Source organism: Episyrphus balteatus, chromosome 1, assembly GCF_945859705.1.
Source record: "Episyrphus balteatus chromosome 1, idEpiBalt1.1, whole genome shotgun sequence".
NCBI lineage: Eukaryota > Metazoa > Arthropoda > Insecta > Diptera > Syrphidae > Episyrphus > Episyrphus balteatus.
In genome coordinates this window covers 5013328-5035016 of record NC_079134.1, presented here as the reverse complement: position 1 = coordinate 5035016, position 21689 = coordinate 5013328, and the positions used below count along the sequence as shown (strand labels likewise).

The window sequence follows — 21689 nt, the reverse complement described above, 5'->3', positions numbered from 1 at the left end:
TTTTTTATGCCATATTTTGTGTTAATAGTTTTATAGCTTACCCAAAAATCACATGTCATAGCTTAACATAACTTTAGAATTCGTAACTCTAGTATTTCGTAACTTCGGTTTCGCGTAACTTTGACGCTCGTAACTCTGTCGCCCGTAACTCTGGTATTCGTAACTTCGTCGGTTTCCCAAATGAACTCTTTTATTTGTCAGTAGTTTTTGCTCGAAACAATCTTATTTATTTTCAGTGTATTATTACTTTACAGTTGGCCTCAGAAACGGAACAATGCAAAACCGGGAGGCTTGCCGCCGATTTCTGAGGTCAACCCGGCGAACCCCACAGGCGGAGCACTCGTGTGAAGCAGTAACGTGGGAAGGTTATGATCCCCTCGACATCGAGATCATAACAGCGCCGAGAAAAAGGAAGAAGAAGGAGTACTTTATAGGCTTTTTTCGTCGTTAATCCTTCATTCGTAAGAACCTAAAGTTCAGTAAAATTGTTCTGGTGTAATTGATCACAAATCTAAATGTGCCCAACAATTTTTTTCACTGCTACTTTATTTCTTTAGTTTGTTGGCTTCTTCTCTCCTCCTAGAAAACAATGGGAAAACTAACAAACAAAATATTTTAAAAAAACTCGTTTCTCAGACACTAAGTATAGAGCGGCTTTTTTTTTAAATACCAACTTGAAGGCGGATTGAAGGAATCCGTCTTGGTATCGGGAATTAGAAAAAAACCTAATGTCAGTTTCACGTGAAAATTTGTCGGCCCGAAATATGGCGAATTTCACACAAAGGGAAGTAGCATTTTTCGCTTAGCTGGTTTCTTGTTGTTCGCATGTTAGGTACCAACAAAAATTTCAAGATACAACGAGTTTTCACGTTGAAAGTTTTCCACCCGAAATACTTTTGTTCACCCGAATTTTAAAAGCAGAGTTTCAATCCTTGTTAGTTTCTTCTTTACCACATACCGCCACCATAACTTAATTGAGAAAAGGGCTGTCGACTATACCTTGCATATTGCCTGAAAAAAAAATATAGGTAGCTTTCCGAACGTGAACAACTCTTCAATTTTTTCAAGTGGAATCTTGTTAATGTGAAAATCAATATAAGGCAAAGGCTATTTATGTGGTTGAAAGTTGAAACTTATAATAATTTAGAAAAGCTAAAATTTTATTCGAAAAGTTCAGTGGAAGGGACATTTTGAACTTCGAATGCGTTTATGTAAGGCTGATGCATCTGATGTTTGGATGATAAATAGAAACTGGTAACTATGTTGTTTTATAACTGGCTTATCTATCAATTTTGTGAAAGTTTGGTCTTCACTTTATTACAAATTATTCATAAAATATAATAAGATGTCAATAAATTTATCAATATCAATTATCAATATTGCAATTAATCGGGACAATTTTTGCTGAGTCAGCTAACAAGCCATTAAAGCAAATCATTTACTCAATACAGAGGCTCAATTTCTCTGTACTCTATAGCTTAACAATGTTTTATTTCTTTTGAAATAAAAATGAGATAATATTCATCAAAATAAACAAAAATTTAATTTTACTTACTTATGTACATGCGCACGTTGAACTGTTCCTATTCCATGGTATTGACTCATAATATATTTTGTCTTCTATTTTTTTTTTTTTTTTTGTCATATTTGTATTAAAACTTTAACAAACTCGTGTCTTCTTCCAACTGTATTTTCTATTTTCTTCTGAATGGAAAAGAAAATATTTAAAATTGAGAAAATTGCATCAAATTTGATAATAGTCCAAAGGCCTTTACTTTTTGGTAAATTAGGATCATTGCAACACTAATAGCCTCGTTTATTATTAGAATCGAAAAAGTTTGATAACAAAAAATAAATAAATACTCAAACTTCTAGTTCATATTAAGACAAATTTTTAATTCAAATTAACTAGATCAATTACTGAAATCTCCAGTAAAATTATTAATGTAATTAGGTACGAATAAATTTATTCAAGCTGAGTATTAAAAATATAGGACATTCCTTAATAACCGCACTGAGGTCTGAAAACTGTACCAAATATATAAATGAATTCGTTCCGCAATAAGTTGCAAAAAAAAAAGTGGTCAACATAACCCAAATTAAGTTCATTATCGCTTCTAGGTCTCATATAATAACCAATAACGTCAGCAATAAAATATACCTTCTCACTAACCTCTATTAAAACAAATCAGTACGTCATATAATTTCGCACTCTCCTTATAACACTTACCTCATCAACCTAAACAAACAACCACCAATAAAAAAAAAATACAGAAAAATACCAAACTAGTAATAAAAGTTAAAGGAAAAAATTGCGAGCGATATGCAAACAAATTCAAAATTTCTTAATAAATCCTTACCATACAAAGTAGGCGGTGCTTACTAGCAAGTGTAGTAACTTAGAAACGGGTACTTTTAACAACAAAACCCAAGAAAAAAAAAGATACAATATCTTTTACCAATTCTCACCTAAAGTAAGAAAGAGATGAAATTCAATAAACTCCTACCATTCGCTGTATTTTAACAACCTGCAACCGACATCTTGACGAAACAAAAGTATCTATACACACTCTATAACCCAAAAGGAAAAGATACAAAGATAAACTCAAACAGAATCGATGATCTGAACGAAAGATCTACCAAGTGAGTCAGTTCAAAAACTACTTCGCATCAGAAAAGACGTGTTCGGAAAAAATAAATTTTAGACTTCTAAAAACTGTTAAGATTGAAAGAAATCCTTCAGATACATTTAACGAAAATTGTAAAAAAAACCAATAAGTGACAGAAAAGTGATTCGGAGTGACACAATCAGATACAAATTTTAGTGATATCAACACAAATATTGGATTAACTTAAGCATCTTTTTGATATAAAATGACAGTAACTGCCTTTGCAGCAGCAGCAATGCCAAGACCCTTTTATGGATATCCTCTGCAAGGTAAGTTTTGAGAAAATCAAACAATCGGATTTGTTACCTGAAAAGATCCTCTGAAAAAGTTGTAAATTTCTATATGACCACCATAAATCTACGCGGAATTTTCTTCCCAGGATCATCAGGTACCGAAGGATACCTATGATCCGCTCACGCTTCTTCTAAGAATCTTTCAAGAAATCCATCTTAGTGACTTTCTTTTCTGCTGAAATTCCAAAAACTAACTTGTGATATCTTTATTTTCCTTCCAGCAGACATGTCAAATGGACAAGGACGAATGAATCAGCTCGGTGGAGTCTTTATCAATGGCCGCCCCCTTCCCAATCACATTCGCCTCAAGATCATTGAATTGGCTGCTGAAGGTGTCCGGCCATGCTCCATCTCAAGACAACTTCGTGTCAGTCACGGATGTGTGTCCAAAATCCTCAACAGATACCAAGAAACCGGATCTATCCGTCCCGGTGTGATTGGAGGTTCCAAACCAAAAGTAACCTCTCCCGAAATTGAAAGCCGCATCGAAGAGTATCAGCGTGAAAATCCCCGAATTTACTCTTGGGAAATTCGTGATAAACTCATTAAGGAGGGAATTTGCGATAGAATTTCAGCTCCATCGGTTTCGGCCATCTCAAGACTGCTCCGATCACGCGACAGTTCTTCCGAAGATGGCTCGAAATCCAAACATTCAAGTATCAATTCAGGACATCTTGAAGAATCCATGAAACCAACTGATGATGGTAATCTATCGGATTGTGATAGTGAACCTGGAATTCAATTGAAGCGAAAACAACGCCGTTCGAGGACAACTTTCACAGCAAGTCAATTAGACGAGTTGGAAAGGACATTCGAGACGACACAATACCCTGACATTTATACGCGTGAGGAACTAGCTTTGCGTACCAAACTAACCGAAGCTCGTATTCAGGTGTGGTTTAGTAACCGTCGAGCACGTTTGAGGAAACAGCAAACCTCTCAACCAACTATTGCTTCATACGGTTCCACCATGCACACAGCTTCTCAAGCCATGTCGAACAATTTTTACCCCACAATGATGCCCAATGGGGAAGCTACAATGCCAGATCCTTCTCTTTACGCTCAAAGTCATCATATGTATGATTTTTACAACAACCATGCCGTCGGATCACCTAGCACAGCGGCTTCGGTTACACCACCCCATCAAGTCTACAACTCATCGAATGCATATCCTAGCCATCATCATCAAGAACAGTACATTCATCAGCCAGCAGCAGCGGTTCTATCGAACTCGAGTTTGAACTCCTCAGGAGGCTACACAAAATTAGAAACCATTCCAACCACTCCACGAAATGACAGTCCAGTGGAATCCAACCATGGTTATTCCTGCGGACTTCAACTACCACCCACACCAAATAGTTTATCCACCGCTATTGGTTCACATTCTGTTAATAGCAACAGCAATGAGGATATCCATTCAGCAACAAAACTTGAGGAGTCTGCTGCAGCAGCAGCAGGACTTCAACAGCAAACCAATACATTCTCACCATGGAATCCAATCTCTGCCACAACAACAAACCCATCACGCCCAACTGCTACAACAGCAGTAGCACAAGATAATGTCCATCATGGAATCAATAACCATCCTGCTGTCAATAGTTTTTCGAATGATTCCAATTCTTCCTATGGAATACATCATCCTCATCATTATCATCATCATCATCCTCATCACATGCCAATGCATCCCAATACACCAGCTTTTATGCATTCCAATTTTTCGACAACTTTTCCATCGCCACCAAAGAATTTTGGAATGTCTCAGGCATTTTATCCATTTTATTCTTCTTAAAAAAAAGGAGTCAGATTTATTTTAAGTTGAATAAATTCAGATTGATCTTGTTTTTATAACGTTTGTGTCTTATAATAATAATGAATTGTACAATAAAAATATTTTTTAAACTTAAATTTAAGTGTTAAGTTTTAAGATAATATTTTAATTAATTTTATAAAATTAATATTAATGTTTTATTTAAGGAATAAATAAATTACATACGGAAAAAAATAATTTGAAAACTTTTTGTTAATCTTTGTTTAAAAGGTCTTGAGATTTGTTTCAACTTCTCTTTCTATTTAGCTCTGGTTTTGGATTTTTTTTTAGATAAGTTTTCTTCTCTTAATGGTTTTCATTGCTGTCCCCAAATAATATAATCTTTGAATTTGAAATTTCAATTTTTACTTTTTTGGAACACTTTGGAGGCAAAACGCGACTTTAGTGAAAAGCAACATAAATCTTGGAAATAAATAGGTGAGGCGTGAACTGTTGGCATTGTTCTTTTTTTGGTATAGGTACTTTATGTATTAGGGTGGGTCAAAAAAATGGAAATTCGTTTTTTTTTTTTTTTTGTACTTCAAAAACTCGATTGCTAGACACCTTTTTAGCCAATTTTTTATATATTCTTGTAGAAAATTGAACGCTCTACAAAAAAGGTTAAAGACACTTTTTTGAATTATCTAACCGTTTAGTAGATATTTGAGGTCCAAAAATCGCAAAAATCTTTAAAAATTCGTTTTTTGTTCTTAATTTTGTAACAAATTAAAAAATTATAATAATCAAACGCGCATAACACATTCTTGTAGGAAACAGATTGCTCTACAAAAAAGGTCTTAATAACTTTTTTTATTAATCTAACCATTTGAAAGATATTCGAGGTCAAAGTTAAACAAAAATATAAAAACTTTCTTTACTTTTCAAAATTTTCTAATCTTTTCTGGCAATCGAGTTTTCGAGGTACCAAATCAAAAAAACGAATTTCGATTTTTTTGACCCACCCTATTATGTATACAAGCTATGCATTTGTATATAAAAATAGTTGATATAACAATTAAATATGACATTGCGATGATAGAGAATGCAAAAAAAATGGGTCCTGCAAGTCCGTCTGTCAGGATTCTGTCTGTCTGTATAAGGAGCTACAGCCTAAATGGATGAAACCGATTCACTTCAAATTTGGTATGTAGCGTTTTTCAGAGACTCTACAGAGGGGTTTTTGAAATAAATTTTGTTTGGCCCAAAATATTACCTACAAAGGAAAAAAAGGAATGACATTTTTTTTATTTTTAAGCGGAGCCATTGAATTCCATTAAAAAGTTAAATCGACCTCAACTCTATATGCGTTTCGCCCAGGTGTGACTCTTAAATGATCCAATTTATCATTTGAGCTTTTTTTTATGAGTTTGGACAACGTTGATTTGCCACTTTTGCACAGCATTTGCTTACGTTTTTGACTTTTTTCCAATTGACTTTCAGTCACTTTTAGTCAAAAATTTTAAGCGTGAAATTTCGTTTTTTTTGCCAGTTTTTGCGAAAATATGCACGAAAAACATGCATCTATTTCCAAAATATGTCACAATATGCAAAAAAAAATGCTAATAAATGCAAAATATATGCAAAAATATGCACTAACGATTGATTGCCATTTTAAAGGAAATATCCTGATTCGTGTACATACTTCGTTGCCATGCTTCCAGGTGTGCCTAAAAAAACATGCATTTGCATGGAAACCCGATCCCTAGTAATGTAAAAATCCTGCGATTCAATAATTTGCCTTTAAACAACTCTGCATTGTTTTCCGCTAGTCCAGAATTATTTTATAAATAAAAATCATTTTAATTTAATAACACTGGTAACTTTCGAATTAATTGTCTTCCTAACCTCAGGCAAACGAATCGCAAAGTTTTTCCATAAAAAATGTGTTTGAAAACATAATTTTTTTTAAATTTTGTTTTAAAATTGTACGCGAATTTTTATTTTTTTTAAGACGAGGGGGTTACAGGATTCAAATAGGTACCTCTGTGAAAATAGTAAAGACAAAAAATATTTTTGTCGTAAATAAATATTTTGTCGTAGAAAATATTAAACAAAATTATGCTAGTTTTAGGGTAGATATTTTTTCGAAATTTCAAACGCCAATACTAATTAAAGAAATGCTTTAGATCACTCACTAAGGATTTTACAATTTTCGGCTCTGATTTCGTCAGCTTTGATGTATTTATCGGCGGTTTAAAATATAAAACATATTCAGTTATATTTATTAGATTTTCTTAAATTGATTATCGAAGGATATTTAAAGTGATCTAAGCTTGCTTAAATATTTAATTTTCCTTTAGACAAGCTTGCTTATATTCTTATCTATTTTATCGGTTTAGTCAAAATTAAAAAAAATATTTGGATTTTAAATCCATACAAAACTCTACAACACAGCTTAACTTGTAGCCCATCAATGCATTATATTATCGAACGAATCAAAATAATCCTAATCCAGCATAGCGGTTGCTAAAAATATCTCCAAATATAGGAAAATAGTTGGTTTGAATACCGAAAAATTTTTTCACTTTTCATTTTCGACTTTTCAACTTCGACATTTTGCAAATCACATAACAATTTCTTGTTTAAGTTTTGAGTTCTTGGGGGGGGGGGGGGGGGTCATGACCCCGTGACCGCCCCCCCCCTGTATACGCCGTTGCATTTCTTACCGAACTTGTCATTTCACCATCTTACTTGTTCACTTACTTGAAAGGAACCCAATTGCTAATTGTAATTTATATACTTTTTTTCCATATACCACAAAAAAGTTGTCAATACAATTCGTCATGAAATTCTTTGAAGTTTCTTGACAATTCGCTGTCATGCCAATTCTTTTATGAACAAAAATTGCCAATGTTAATGAAAAAGGTACCTCATATTTCACAAAATATGTCGCTTTAAGAAGAAGGAAGAAAGGAAGAAATTGAGAGCTGTTTCAAATTCAAGGATCCAGGAAGTGAATTCAAAGCTTGTGTTATCTATCCTTGGCTGGACTGTCACTCTCTACACAGCTTACACAAAGGAGAAATTCACAGTTTTATGATAGATTAGCTGAAATAAAATTACAAGTATCCCACCCGTGACGATGGAGTGCCTCTATTCTAACTGAAAGCATTATTTTTTGATAAAAGTAATAGAAAAATTGTTTTTGAAATCAAGTTAGGTACATTTGATTTTGTGTAACTTTTAAAGTAAATTTGAAAATTTTTACCCATGAACTTTTTGCAAAAAGCGTTAAGTACATTCATCATCACGGTTAGACAAATCTGCTCATCATTTAAATGTCTTAAAAAGACGGGTAAAATAAAGTAACTATAATTTTAAGATAAAGCATTAAATTTTTCAAAAATCAATGGTAACAAAAAAAAAATGATCCTTGCTATCCAAATTCAATTAAGTTTTAAACATTTTTAAATCACTTCTTTTAAATTTAATTTTTCAACGCATTTCGCTTCGCATATGACGAGATTAATTTTGAAAATAAATTCTTTTATTGTGGGCTTAAAGTCAATTTAATTCAATTTTTATATATTATATTTTTTGGCGCAACGTTTCAGGGATGGTTATCCCCTTCATCAGGCAAAATATAAACAATATTTGATGAAAACAAAATTATTTTGTTTTCATCAAATATTGTTTATATTTTGCCTGATGAAGGGGATAACCATCCCTGAAACGTTGCGCCAAAAAATATATAAAAATTGAATTAAATTGACTTTAAGCCCACAATAAAAGAATTTATTTATATAAGAAAAGTCACCAAATTTGTTAAAGAATTAATTTTGAAAAGTTACTTTTTGAAGAAACTGATTTTATAGTTAATCCTCTAAGTTACGTCACATTTATTTTTTTTTTTTGTATGTTTTTTTTTTTAAGGTCACATTGAATTACTCTTTAACACACTGTGTTATTGGATTTATGTACGCAAGTTATTTACACTTATGGCACGTTCGTAATCAATTTTGTGGTAAGATAATAAAAAATAAACTACTGATGGATTACTGAAATCTATACAACCCGATCGTATACCTATATTTACGATATTATGATGTTCTTCAGTTGAAAAATTACTACAAAACTTCATTCAATGCAATTTCACTGAATTTTTATAGCGGATATAAATCAGTATCCTATAACAGAACATCAACATCGGACGAAAAAGGATAACAGCAACAGGAACCATATTCACACTCCACAGGAGTCACCCTTTTTATACAATTTTATTTGACTTTGAAAACTACCTGCAATAGCAGAAAAATATTGAAATGTGCCTCTATTCAGAGGCTTATCCTTGACTTATGGTTCTCTCTTTGCTGAAGAGTCCTGTTTTGGGCGACGAAAATGACGACCATTAACATGGATAATCTTAGTCAATAGAGACATCATGGAAGTTTTATTGATCAACATTTGTAAATCCTTAGACGAATGGGAAAGTACGACGAAAGGAGTGAGCTCTATACAAGCAGTAAAGAAGAATCTTTTTCGTCTTTGCAACCCTATCTTGTCCTTTTCTAAGAAACTACTGAATGTACGAACTGAATGGTAAAGGTATATGGCTTCAATCAGTGACGGATTTACTTGGTGGTAAACTAATTAAGAGGTTGGTAACTGAATGTTAAAAGGAACAATTTCTGTCTAAAAACATAGCTTTTAAGATTAATTTCCCAGCTCAAGAAACAAGTAAATCGCTGGCGAAATTGGAAAATCTCAGCTAAATCTATAAAATGGCAGTTTAACTCGCTGACGGAATAATTTAGAATATCTTATTGACTAAGTCCGCTCCTGGTTGCAACAGAAAATTTGTAGAAAAGGAGTACTTTTATTGCCTTCTTTTATCCAGCCAAAAAGGATTACTTAAGCCAAACATGTAGGCGAGAGAGTTCCTACGAAATGGAAAACGTACATTTATATTGAAGGTGCTCTTATTTTCATTCTGATTGACCTTATTTTAGAAAACAAAACCCCGTTAAGGTTTTACGGCGGATTTGTTGGAATTTGCGAAATGTACCTGCGAGTTTTTAGCTGAATGATGAGCAAGGTGATGATTACAAGATTTCACAGCAAATTGATTTTTCAATTTTCACAAAACTCTGAATTTATTCAAATATCGGAATTGGAATAAAATTTAAAACAACAACAAATATATTTGGCGACATTCAATCATCATAATTGATGCAAAGGATTTGACCAATATCCCAGACTCCAGACAAGACTAATGCACAAGGATTATAACCTAAATGTTGGGAGTGCGAGATTTCATATCTTTTAAGTGTTGACACCTAAATAAACAAGTGACTCCTTTGTAGTTCTTTGTCCCCTATAATTGCATGTTCGAGGATAATATTTTGATCTGATCTACTTTTTTGATGTCTCCTAATGACTTTAGATTGAAGAAAAGAAAAAAAAAGAAAAAGAAAAACTGGATGAGGGTTTGTGTGTTTTTATTGTTTTTTTAAAGAAATCTGGAATTTATATTTGGCTAAACCAGATAAGCTCCATTTGCAAAAATAACAAAACCAACAAAGTAATGGAATAAGATATAGAGATTTTGTGAGATAAATATTAGGTACAATAGGTTTTAGGTGTAAGGATGGAAAATAATATTTCGTAGCAAAAGAGAGAATTTATGTAGGTAACTATGTATGTACTTTGTATTTATAAACTCAATTTTGATGAAATTACTTCAGAGGAAAAAAACTTTTGATTTTTGAAAAGAAAAAAATATGTATTTTTGTGAGCTTATTGGTTTCAGATTTTTACTTTAGAAAACCTTGACTTTTACTATATGTTAATTATAATAGAATGTTCAACAAATCCTTCTATAATAGTCCAGTGCATTTATGATGTTCATATGGGCGACCCAGCAGTTTGTACCACCCCCAAATTTTGTTTGCTCATTCGATAGAGCATTGGCTAAATATCATTACCCTGATTTTTCGCACTAGCGAAATTCACCTTTCGGCCGCCATCTTGGATTTTAGTTTTTGTTGAATATCTCGATTTCTATTTATCTTACATAAAAGTTGTGAATACAAGAAACGTAGTTAATTAAATTTCGCGTCTTTTATGTTAAGAACACTCTTTCGATATTCTGAATATTAAAAAAGTTACAAGCCAACAAAGTAAAAAAAACCAAAAAAAAAGTGAGAATTTTAAAGTTTTGAGCACTTTTTTACAAAATTATGAAAAAACCTTAAGAGATAAGATTATTTACCTTAAAATTCTCTACAACTCTGCTATCGGTTTCCCGATATTGAAAAATAATTTGACAGTGCCTTCTTTTTCTAGCAAAATTTTTCATAGTTTTCTCCCTGTGGATAACCTGTCTCCTCCGGCTGTATGATCTTATCGGCAAGATATTAAAAATTCACTTCTAAAGTTTGAGTTATTTAGATTTTTACGAATCGAAGTGATTACGTTTTTTTACTTAAAACCGCGGTTTCCTCCAAAGTGTTATAAAGAAGTTGAAATTTCCTAGGAAAAATTATAACTGAATGAATGAATTTTGATTTTTGAAGTGAAAACTTCTTTAGTATCGTAGTGATTTGAAACAAGATGAAACGAAAAAGCGACACGAAAAATCAATTGATCATACATTTTTTGTTTTAATAGATAGATTAATGAAATTTATACAGTAGATAGGTGATTAAATAAATTATGATTGTGCAAAATTTCAATTAATTTCATATTCAAAATTCTGAGAATACGGTGAAAAGATGTTCTTTTTCTAAACACGTTATATCTTTTGATCTAGAGCACATAACAAATTTATTTAACTTTAATACGCATGCTGATAATATTACCTTTCATTTAATATATCACACATAACGGTAATTGCTCTACAAGTTAAATACCTCAAAACACCTGTGAAGATTTGTTGCCGATGGCTAGCCAGCAATAGAGGAAGTACCGTAATCTCAGTTTGAAATTTCGACATGGTTGGCTTTAAAAAATTCTTACTTTTTTTGTAGGCATGGTAGAAATATGATTGAAGTGTCATATAAAAGGTGAAATAATAATGATATAAAATTTATTATAGGTTGTCTTTTAAAAAATGGATTTAATGGTGTTAGAAGAGAAAAGAGATTGATTGTTTTGCTTTTTTATGAAAACTAATTGGGTTAAAAAAATTCTAGCTGTTTTTGTAGATGTTGTATAGACATGGTCGATATAAATATTTTGAGCTGAAACAATAAGCTTTCAGATGGTATAAAATTTATTGTAGGTTGTCATATAAAAAATGTGATGGAATAAAAAAAAGTTATATTTTTTCGATTTTTTTTAAATGATTTTTAAGGTTTCACTTCAACCACGTGTGAATTGCACATATGATTTTTTTTTTTTTTTTTTGATTTCAAATCATTAAATCCTGCTGCAGACTGGATGAAAATCCAAAGTATTTCTCTAAACGAAAAATTTGAGAGTGAATCTAAAGTCAAAGACCGAAGTCTCAATCCCAATAAACCTGGATATGCTTAATCGGATTATTTTAAGAAAAAAAAACAAGGCTCCAGCGGTGTATTGAGGGGGGGCTCAGGGGGCTCAAGCCTCCCGCCCCCAAGCCTTCAAGATCACGTTAATATTTAGCTGATTTCATCATAATGTAGATGATTAACTGAAACTTGTCCGTTAATCTTAGAGACTTAGAGGCAGCTCAGATGCTCGAGCCGCTTCCAAATTCTGAAACGGCTGTTTGTGCTTGTTTAAGTAAGAGCCTTAGCTGACGTTGAGGGTTGAGGTAAATTTTTTTCGGATTTTAGTCCAATTCAGATCATTTTTTTAGTATTTTGACGTCGAATTTCATCACCGTTAAATTTTGCAAAACTTCTTATGCAATCTCAAAACTCCGTATTTTATCGCCTTAAGTATATTTACGTTTATATATTTTTCTTAAAGATATTGGAAATAGATATCTGAAAATCTTAGTAGTCAACAGAACTAATGGTTTTTTTAAGCAAATTACAGTTTGCACTTCTGATTTGGATTAAAAAAGCAACATATTGCAAAAAAATACATATTTCGGATTAAACATCAAAAAGGATTTCACGTTCTGCATTTCACTTTTGCAGAAAGTGAAATTCATTGTTCTGCATTTTTTCACCTATTTAGATTTTCTGATCGAATTCATTTCACTTTGTTTATGTCCGTGAATTTGGTGCCTTTTCAATGTATCTGCAATTTTTGGACAAAATATTATCAAAACTTATATTTCTATTGTTTTATAATGTTTATTTGTAGTTAATTTAATACAAAATACATAAAACACATGAGGCATGAAATATCATAATTCATCACTGCCTCTTTGCTTACAACCTCATTCGCTTTACACTAATGTTCGCTAATGTTCTGCATTTTACTTACATATTTCATTTGTCTCGCAAAATGTGTCTTCTTAAATTCTGCTTTTTCCATTAAAATTACCAATAAAATAGCATCCATGTTCAAAGCAGCAGTAATTTCACTTGAGAAGTAAAATAAAAATGGATGATCCTTCTGTTTTGACATTTCGAAGCTATTTCGAAGTTTTCAAAATCGATCGAAATGAAGAATTTCATATTTCATTTCACGTAAAATTGAAAAGTGATTTCAATTAACTTTCGGTCGAATTGCGTCGAATTGCGTTTATATCGAAAACTAGACTTGATACTAATAAATCTGTCAACAGTTTTGAATTCAGCACATTACAAAGTTCGAAATAACAATAGTGTTTTTTAAGGATGAATCAACACCTTAATGTTTGTGTAAAATGTTTGGGATACAAAAACTTTGAAAAAAAAAATACTTGTAATCTGAAAGGAGGAGCAGTAGAACTATATTGTCGAGAGCAGTAAAATGCTACCATATACCACTTTCAGTATCGCAGCACAGCACTTCACTCTCGATCAAAGACGAATAAAAAAGAGAGAACAGTTTTTCGTACATTTACTCTAAAAATGTTTGAAAAATTTTCCAGCCCCCTCCAATTTGTTTTCTGGATACGCCACTGCAAGGCTCTTAAGTAATATTTTATAATAACAATAAAAATAATATAATAATATCATGGTTATGTGCAGACTGCGCAAAACAAAACAAATACCTATCGACGCCATTAAATGATTCAATGATATAAAAATTCGTACCTACAAAAACAAAAATTATTGTTGTTATTTCTTTTTTCACTACCTAAATTACTTATTCTCGTTTTGTCAACTACTATTTTTCCAACTCTTTCATGGGAACGAATTGATTCAGACCGAAAAATGTTTCATTAAAATATTTTTCCGCCATGTACCTATCTATCTACCTGTAATAAGCTTCCCAATCAGACGCCAAGTCTTCTCCACAATGTTTTGACATGATAAACAAACTCTCATGTCCCATTGCTAATGCATTAACATACGCTGATAACTTTTGTTTTCCATTTTTATCGTCGCAGCATCATCGTTCCGTAACAAATTCACAATGGCGACACCTATAAGAGTTTACAATATGCGACGACAACTTTTACAATATCATCAACAGCCAAGCCACTAATAAGTCTGACTCCATGACATGACACCAAATCTGACAACGAAAACAACTCCTTTTCGTTGGTAGACCATTTGACAGTATGTCATGATAAATTGTATTGTCATTCCGTCACGTTACGTATTTTGATGGCTTAATATTCATAAGTTATTTTGCTTTCATTTTTTCAATACGATTTCCGGTCAATGACAGTTATAATCTACAACATGCACCGAAATTAACTGGCACAAATTAATTTGACTGCGCGCAACTAATTTTGTTAATTTTCGGTAGCGCGTATAGATTCGAAGATTAATCTTTCGAAGAACAAAAAAAACAAAAAATTAATGTTTTGTTGCTGCTGAAAAAATGTGGAGCATGGAGGAAGGTTAATCTGCCGAATTCAGTAGACAGCTTGGGTCGTTCGGAAAGCCCCCCTCTGATGGATTTCAAGCGATTTAATTAAAAACAAAGTGAAGGCGCTTTTTCATATACCTTACGTACTGATGGAGAAGTTGCCTCCATAACAATTCTCACTAACCCACAGAAGCCTCGAACTCAGCTTGGAACAAAAAAATAATGATTAATGAAAGTTCCTCTTCCGAGCGAGAGCCAACAACAACAAAAAAAAAAGCCGAAAACAGATTATTGGATGATCCAACACTTTGTTGAACATGACGTGCAAGAGATGTTTTTATTGTTTCAGGAAAAAGAGGCGAGTTGCATCTTTACACTCTGCTCCTCGGATGTGCATTGTTCTTTTGGTGAGTTCGGGAACACCCCTGGAATAGATTTCCACTTTAGCCCACATGGTCTTTGACGGTTAGGTTACATGCCAGCCGCTCTGGCACTGGCATTCTAAATTAATGATGACCCCTCTCCTGTCATGTAATACACAGAGACCGAGAGAGAGCCCGTGTGTTAATGACTTTTCATCCTCCAACACGACCACCATACACCGCCCGGTAGAATGATTAATGGTTGGGGGTGATTCTCGAGTCCTTTCTCTCAAAGAGATACACTATATGATGGTCCTTGTGATGAGTCTTGACATATGTAGAACAAGTTATCTTCTCTCTCGTCAACTTTGTCTGTATGAGTTCAAGAACTGCCCAATAAGTGTTCTTAATTGCTTATTAGTCCTTGAACAGTAAACATTACACAAAACGGAACTCCAGGACACCATTATCCTAAACACCTTTAAGTAGCCGTATTCTCTTCTAGTTGAGTATGGAAAAGGAACTTTTTGGCAAATGTTGACCCTTGTCACATTTTGGCATTGTTTCTCTTCAAAAAGGACACTTACACACATACAAGTTCCGTCTTTGTTCAAACTGTCATCACTTTGGATTTCGAAGAAGAAGTTTTGTACACTTCCTAAACGGATATATGTTTGTCTAGGCCTCCTGGAGAGAGGGAAGGATGCTTTTGTTTGGACTTGACAACACAAATCATAGCACAAATCATGAGTTGTTATGTGTCCATTTTCATTCTTCGAATTGATATTAAAAGAGAGAAAGAGAGACTCATCTCATTGAAAATGAGGTGTTAATTGGAGACTATAACCTGCAATCACAGCAAACAGATTTTATTAAGAGGTATTTAGGTGTTTTCTTTTTTTAATACCCAATTTCTCATATAAGAAGTCTGGGGAAGATTGTTGATGTGAGAGTTTGCCATTTTGTGGAATTTATAATTTTTTATTTTTTTCTGGGAATTGAATGTTATGTGTCTTTGTGGTCCATTAATTATGACGTATAGTCGACTTGTCGGTCGTCTTAAGAGAATGATGTTGTTACAGTTTTTTTTTTTTTTAATTTTTTTTATTGCAATTCGTTCTGCAAGTCTTCTTATTACTGTTATTTGAGTTAAGTAAAGTTTTATCAGGTGAACCACGTCGGTATGTTTTCAGTGAAGGGTGACGTTACATCGTTAAAGTTTTATACTTTGAGATGTTTTTAATGAGAAAAATAATATATTAAGTCTTAAGGAAGTCTAAGTTCATATAGGTATCAAGTTCTGGAATTTTATTCGCTTTGTTTTTTTGTGATACCGTCTTCGGGTCCAAAGCATGTGGAAAAAGAGGATGTACAATTTTCAATCGAAAACATTGAAATGATGTGTTAAAAAGTCGGTAATTTTTGTATTTTCGTTGTAATTATGCGCAATTTTGTACCTACTCATAGACCTATAGAAAGTCTGCGAGGGTTCTAAAACACTGACTCAGTGTGAATCAAACTCAGGACCCTGCACCCAGAGAAAAAAAAAAAGTTTTTTAGTAACTATTTGCATAGTAACTTTATTGAATTCAATGAAATTTAGCGAATTACTATTTTTGAACAGAAAATAGTTGCAAGATAGTTAAAAATGACTATTATAATAGTCACATTGCAAATCAAAATAGTTAATAATAACAATTAAAATTGACTAATTCGTAGTAATTACGTAACTATTGAAACAGCGATTTTAACTTTTATTTTTATAATTAGAAATATGTAACTATTTTGTTTTGAAAAAATCAAATTTGAAACATTTTTTTTTCAAAAAGTTAATTTATTTGCATGTACACTCAGGAGCAAAAAATATGGAATCAAACTTTGCGTTCTGTAAAAACCATAACTGATCAGAATGTAATTGACATACATGAATGTTAATAGTACCATTGAAAATCCTGTAACAAAAGCTTTAAGTAAATGCTAAGAACTTAAGAATCCGTTCACTTTATAAAGATCCAAATAACATAAATGAAGCACGTATCAATTTAACATTTAAAAAAAATGAAGTGCAATTTATTGACAGATAGCGCTAATACTATCATAATGCATTTTTATGTTTTTACCAAAAATTCAAGCTTTTAACTGAGACCATGAGACTTTGAAGAAAAAATATTTTATCCATTTCAATTTTTGTTTTTAATATACGAATTTATTTGATTCCGTTTTTTTGCTCCTAAGTGTATAAAATGTTATAAAACTGTTTAAATTATTATTTTGATTAAGGCAAGTTTAGGGTTCGTAAAAAAACTTCAACTCAAGATAACAATGAGACATGACATACAAATTAAGGGGAATGTCAAAAAAGTTTGTGTCTTTATCTCACGTCCCTTATCTTGGCGGACACTTTGTGGCGGAATAAAACCAAATTAGTCTCATTAATTGTAGCTAATTAAATGCTAATTTGTTGCGCAAACCAAAAATTTGTAGCTCGTTTAGTTTTTGAGTTATTGAATTTTCCGCTAAAATAAGACTGAAGTTAGCGGACAAAATCTGAAATAATTAAAAGAAATGAGTTAAGTTGGCCTCCGAATTTGTAGCTTTTTAAATGCTTTTCAATTCCATAAACTTGGATTTTGTAGCCTTAACAGTTTTTTTGATGTTAAAAATTCCGCTTAAATAAGACTGAAGTTAGCGGACGAAAGTAGGAAATTTAATATTTTTTTGATGCCCAAAATTGTAGCTAATTAAATGCTAATTTGTTGCGCAAAAATTAATTTTGTAGCTCCATCCAGTCATTTTCAATTCAAATTTGAAGTTTAAAAAGTGCACTTCCTGTTCGCTGTACCAATGCACGAAATTTAAAAAAAGACTAAAAAAAGACTTTTTTTAAATTTCGTGCATTGGTACAGCGAACAGGAAGTGCACTTTTTAAACTTCAAATTTGAATTGAAAATGACTGGATGGAGCTACAAAATTAATTTTTGCGCAACAAATTTTGTTTTGCAAAGCTACAATTTCTAGAAAAGAAAAAAATTTGAAAATTCAACTTTTTTGAAAATTTTGACCGTTACATATGAAATTGAGTCTTATTTTAGCGGAATATTGAATAACAAAAAAACTAATCGAGCTACAAAATCGAGGTTTTTGGATTTCGTCTTAGTCTAGGTTACTTCAAATTTCTGGAAAAAAAAAATTTGGAATTTGGCATTTTTTTGGATTTTGAAAGGGTACTTTTGAGGTGTATTTTTAAAACAAAATCTTGAATATTTCAAAAACGGTTTGAGCTACAAAATTGTGGTTTGTATCAAAAATAATGTATTCAAAAGCTACAATTAATGGCAAAAGAAAAAATTTAAAAAAGTTTATTTTTCAAAAAGTCTCCACTGGCCTCGTCAAACCGGAAGTGCACTTCTGAATCTTTAAGTTTAAATAAAAAATGACTGGGTGGAGCTACAAAATTAATTTTTGCGCAACAAATTAGCATTTAATTAGCTACAATTTTGGGCATCAAAAAAATATTAAATTTCCTACTTTCGTCCGCTAACTTCAGTCTTATTTAAGCGGAATTTTTAACATCAAAAAAACTGTTAAGGCTACAAAATCCAAGTTTATGGAATTGAAAAGCATTTAAAAAGCTACAAATTCGGAGGCCAACTTAACTCATTTCTTTTAATTATTTCAGATTTTGTCCGCTAACTTCAGTCTTATTTTAGCGGAAAATTCAATAACTCAAAAACTAAACGAGCTACAAATTTTTGGTTTGCGCAACAAATTAGCATTTAATTAGCTACAATTAATGAGACTAATTTGGTTTTATTCCGCCACAAAGTGTCCGCCAAGATAAGGGACGTCTTTATCTCAAGTTTCAAACTTGTTATTTTAAAGTTCTAGGTGATTACTTTGGAGATGGAATATAAATTTAATTTTTTAGGATCAAAATGAATGATATGTACCCAAATGCCACTTCCCTGTAGATATTAATATAACCCTATTTACAGCCAGCGATATTACCTAAATCAGTAAAATAAAATTCTCAAAACCGGCTATAACGACTATGATTTTAAAAAATATGTGTTCTGTCGCACATAAATATTATTTTTTTTGGGCAAGAAACGTTTTCTTGGTTTCTGACTTGAAAATTTGTATACGAAAGTTTTTCTGTAACCTTAATTTCAAAACTAAGAAAAATTTTCAAAAATAGCAATTTTTTTGAAAAATCATTTTTTTTTTCAAAAATGATGATGAATTTTTTCTTGAAACAGTGTTTTAATAATAATGATTAATAATAATTTCCCCAGAATGGTACACCAATTTTTTTGTATAAAAAATATTTTTTTAAGAGCCTACAATTAAAAAATTCTTTGTTATACAAATGGAAAATTTTAATTTTAAGGTTCAAAATATTTTAAAAGCTATGTTTCGTTTGACTTCAATGTAAGATTTCTTGAACGAGAAAAAGAGTTATTGAAAAGATTTAAACCAATTTAAACGGATTAAAAAAAGATTTATTTATTTTAGAAAAATTAAAACAAATAACCATGCGCTTCAAAATTTTTAAGAAACTTAATTTTTGACTTTTCCCACTTATGAAAATATCCTGTCTATTTCCGAAAATAATCAAACTGACACATTTGTCTTTGCCCAGTTTAATTGATCAACAAATTTTAATATTCGTAATGTGAAAGCCTACGTAAATTCTATACAATTATGTATGAAAGAGAAACACTGTACAAGTGTCCCACCCGTGGCGATGAAAATCTTCAGTTAATAAATTTTTAAAGATTAAGATTCCCATTAGAATATTATTTTTTATCGTATTTATTATGTTTATGTTTATTTTTTAATCGTATTCCATGAAAATTCCCTATTTATAAAATTTTAAATAAATTCCATTTAAAAAAACAGCTATCAAAATCCAATCAGTCATGATGGGTTATCTACAAAGTCAATTTCCAGTATCATTTTAAAACTTTGTCTTTTTGTTTGTATTTTTTTTTTCGAATTTCATCTCACTTATAGGGAATGATGATTGGAAAGTGCAAAGTGCAAAAAAGTCACACTAACAACTCATCTTTTGTCCAACAATATAGACAACAACTCAATCATAGCTCAGAGTAAAAAGATCATCGAAGATTTACGACTGCATCCAATAGAAAAGTACAACAAAAACAGACGAAAATACATCAACATCCACCATTCACACTGCGAAACTGCAAAATTTTCTGTCAAGGACACTCTGAGTTAATCGTTTTTTTTTTTTTCGTCTCATTCTTCTTCAATATGTCCCTACCGGATGAGCCAAATCATGCTGCGCGTACTAATGGCATTTGATCTTTGGAAAATGTTTGAAAACATTGGGTTTTTGGTTTGACTACTAGCTATCTGCACGTTGGAGATGACATGAGATGTCCTATTTGTTCAAGGACATATGCAGTTTTTAAGTTACGTGTCAATTTAAAGGATCCTTTTTCTATTCGCAGACGGAGACTATGATGTGTTGAGATTTTCTACTTCTGTTTTGTATGCCACCCATGGGTATGAGCTATATGAGAGTTCGTTGTTTTGGATTTCATTTCGTAAATTCTGTTGTCATCAGCATTTTGCAAAAGTGGATTGAATTGTTCTTCTATTCTTGGTTCTTGTTTGTTCGATTCAATGATGAATAAAGGATATCGAAATGGATTTTCATCGCTTGGTCAGATGGTTGTATGTGTGTGTTGTGTTTTTTCTTCTTGATGGTTTCTCCTGTTTGGGCAGGTTTCAGCTTCCTTGTGGAATTTTTAAAATTGATTTGCTTCGGAAAAAAAAGGTGAGCAGTTGTTTTGATTTGTTTTGCCTAGTGGGAGTGATATCCTTGAGAATTATTTTGTTTTGTTCTTCTTGTGTCTTTTCATTTTAAGAATTGAACTTATTTTGAAATACTGATTCTTTTCTTTGAAACCATATATAGGCTTAAGGTAGCACGAGTTGTTTTCTAATTAAAGAAGGATACAATTTTGTTCTGAAGTTCTTCTTGCATCCATCTTCATCACTGAATTCTCAAAAAGTAGTTTTCACTTCAAAGTCGAAATAAAGGTAAATTTACTTGTGTTGAAGAAAAAGTAAGTTTTTCCAAAACCCCTACAAACCCCCTAAAAAGTTGTTTGCTCCAAGGGAAAAGTTGCCTTGGGCCGACGACGATAGTTGTTCTCCTTGTATGTCCGTCCAGTGTGTCCTTTTTGAGAAAACAAAGTTAGTTAACTCAAAACAACCTTAAAATTTAACTTCTGCTTTGTATACAAGTTCGAGTACATATATGTAGGTACATGAAAGCTATTAAAATCATCATCCAACTCCATCGGCCGAAAGGAAACTGAGATCAGCCAAGCGGTATGCCGTCGTCGTCGTCGTCATAGTTGCTGTTGTCGTAGTTCATGTCCAAACTGAAAGTTCTAAAGTTCCGACCACAAGAGTCAAGAAAAACTTTTTCTCCAACTGGCCGGCCGGCCAAGGTCTGGCACAAAAAGTTAAAAACCACATTATAATTAGAAGAACCAAAGGTTTTGGTCAGTAGATATGAATATAGGCTTTGGACTTGAGGCTATATGACATTGTTGGTTTGTTGAGTGTTAATTTTTGGAAATATTTTAGGCGGAAGGACATTTAGAATGGGGGACTTTTGTAGCTATTGACGAGTTTTGGATAATGCTGCGGGTATTTGAGAGTTTTTTTTAAATTATTT

At 32.2% G+C, this 21689-nt stretch overlaps 1 protein-coding gene and 1 long non-coding RNA gene across 3 annotated transcripts; one reads left to right on the top strand and one right to left on the bottom strand.

The window, feature by feature from the left end:
* Positions 1-1283: 1283 nt before the first annotated feature.
* LOC129921423 (uncharacterized) lies at positions 1284-1886 on the bottom strand. Its single transcript, XR_008773523.1, has 3 exons — positions 1776-1886; positions 1556-1704; positions 1284-1495 (listed from the first exon to the last, which is right to left on the bottom strand). It is a non-coding gene; the product is annotated as an uncharacterized LOC129921423 (long non-coding RNA).
* A 712-nt stretch (positions 1887-2598) lies between these two features.
* On the top strand, positions 2599-4751 carry LOC129905097 (segmentation protein paired). Of its 2 annotated transcripts, none has more exons than XM_055980476.1 (2): positions 2599-2938; positions 3187-4751. In XM_055980476.1, exons 1-2 carry the CDS (start codon positions 2875-2877, stop codon positions 4749-4751), a joined length of 1629 nt encoding a protein of 542 aa, XP_055836451.1. In that variant the 5' UTR covers positions 2599-2874. The 2 variants fall into 2 exon arrangements, with proteins under 2 accessions (XP_055836451.1, XP_055836450.1); XM_055980475.1 differs by having other exon boundaries at positions 3184-4751.
* Positions 4752-21689: the final 16938 nt, after the last annotated feature.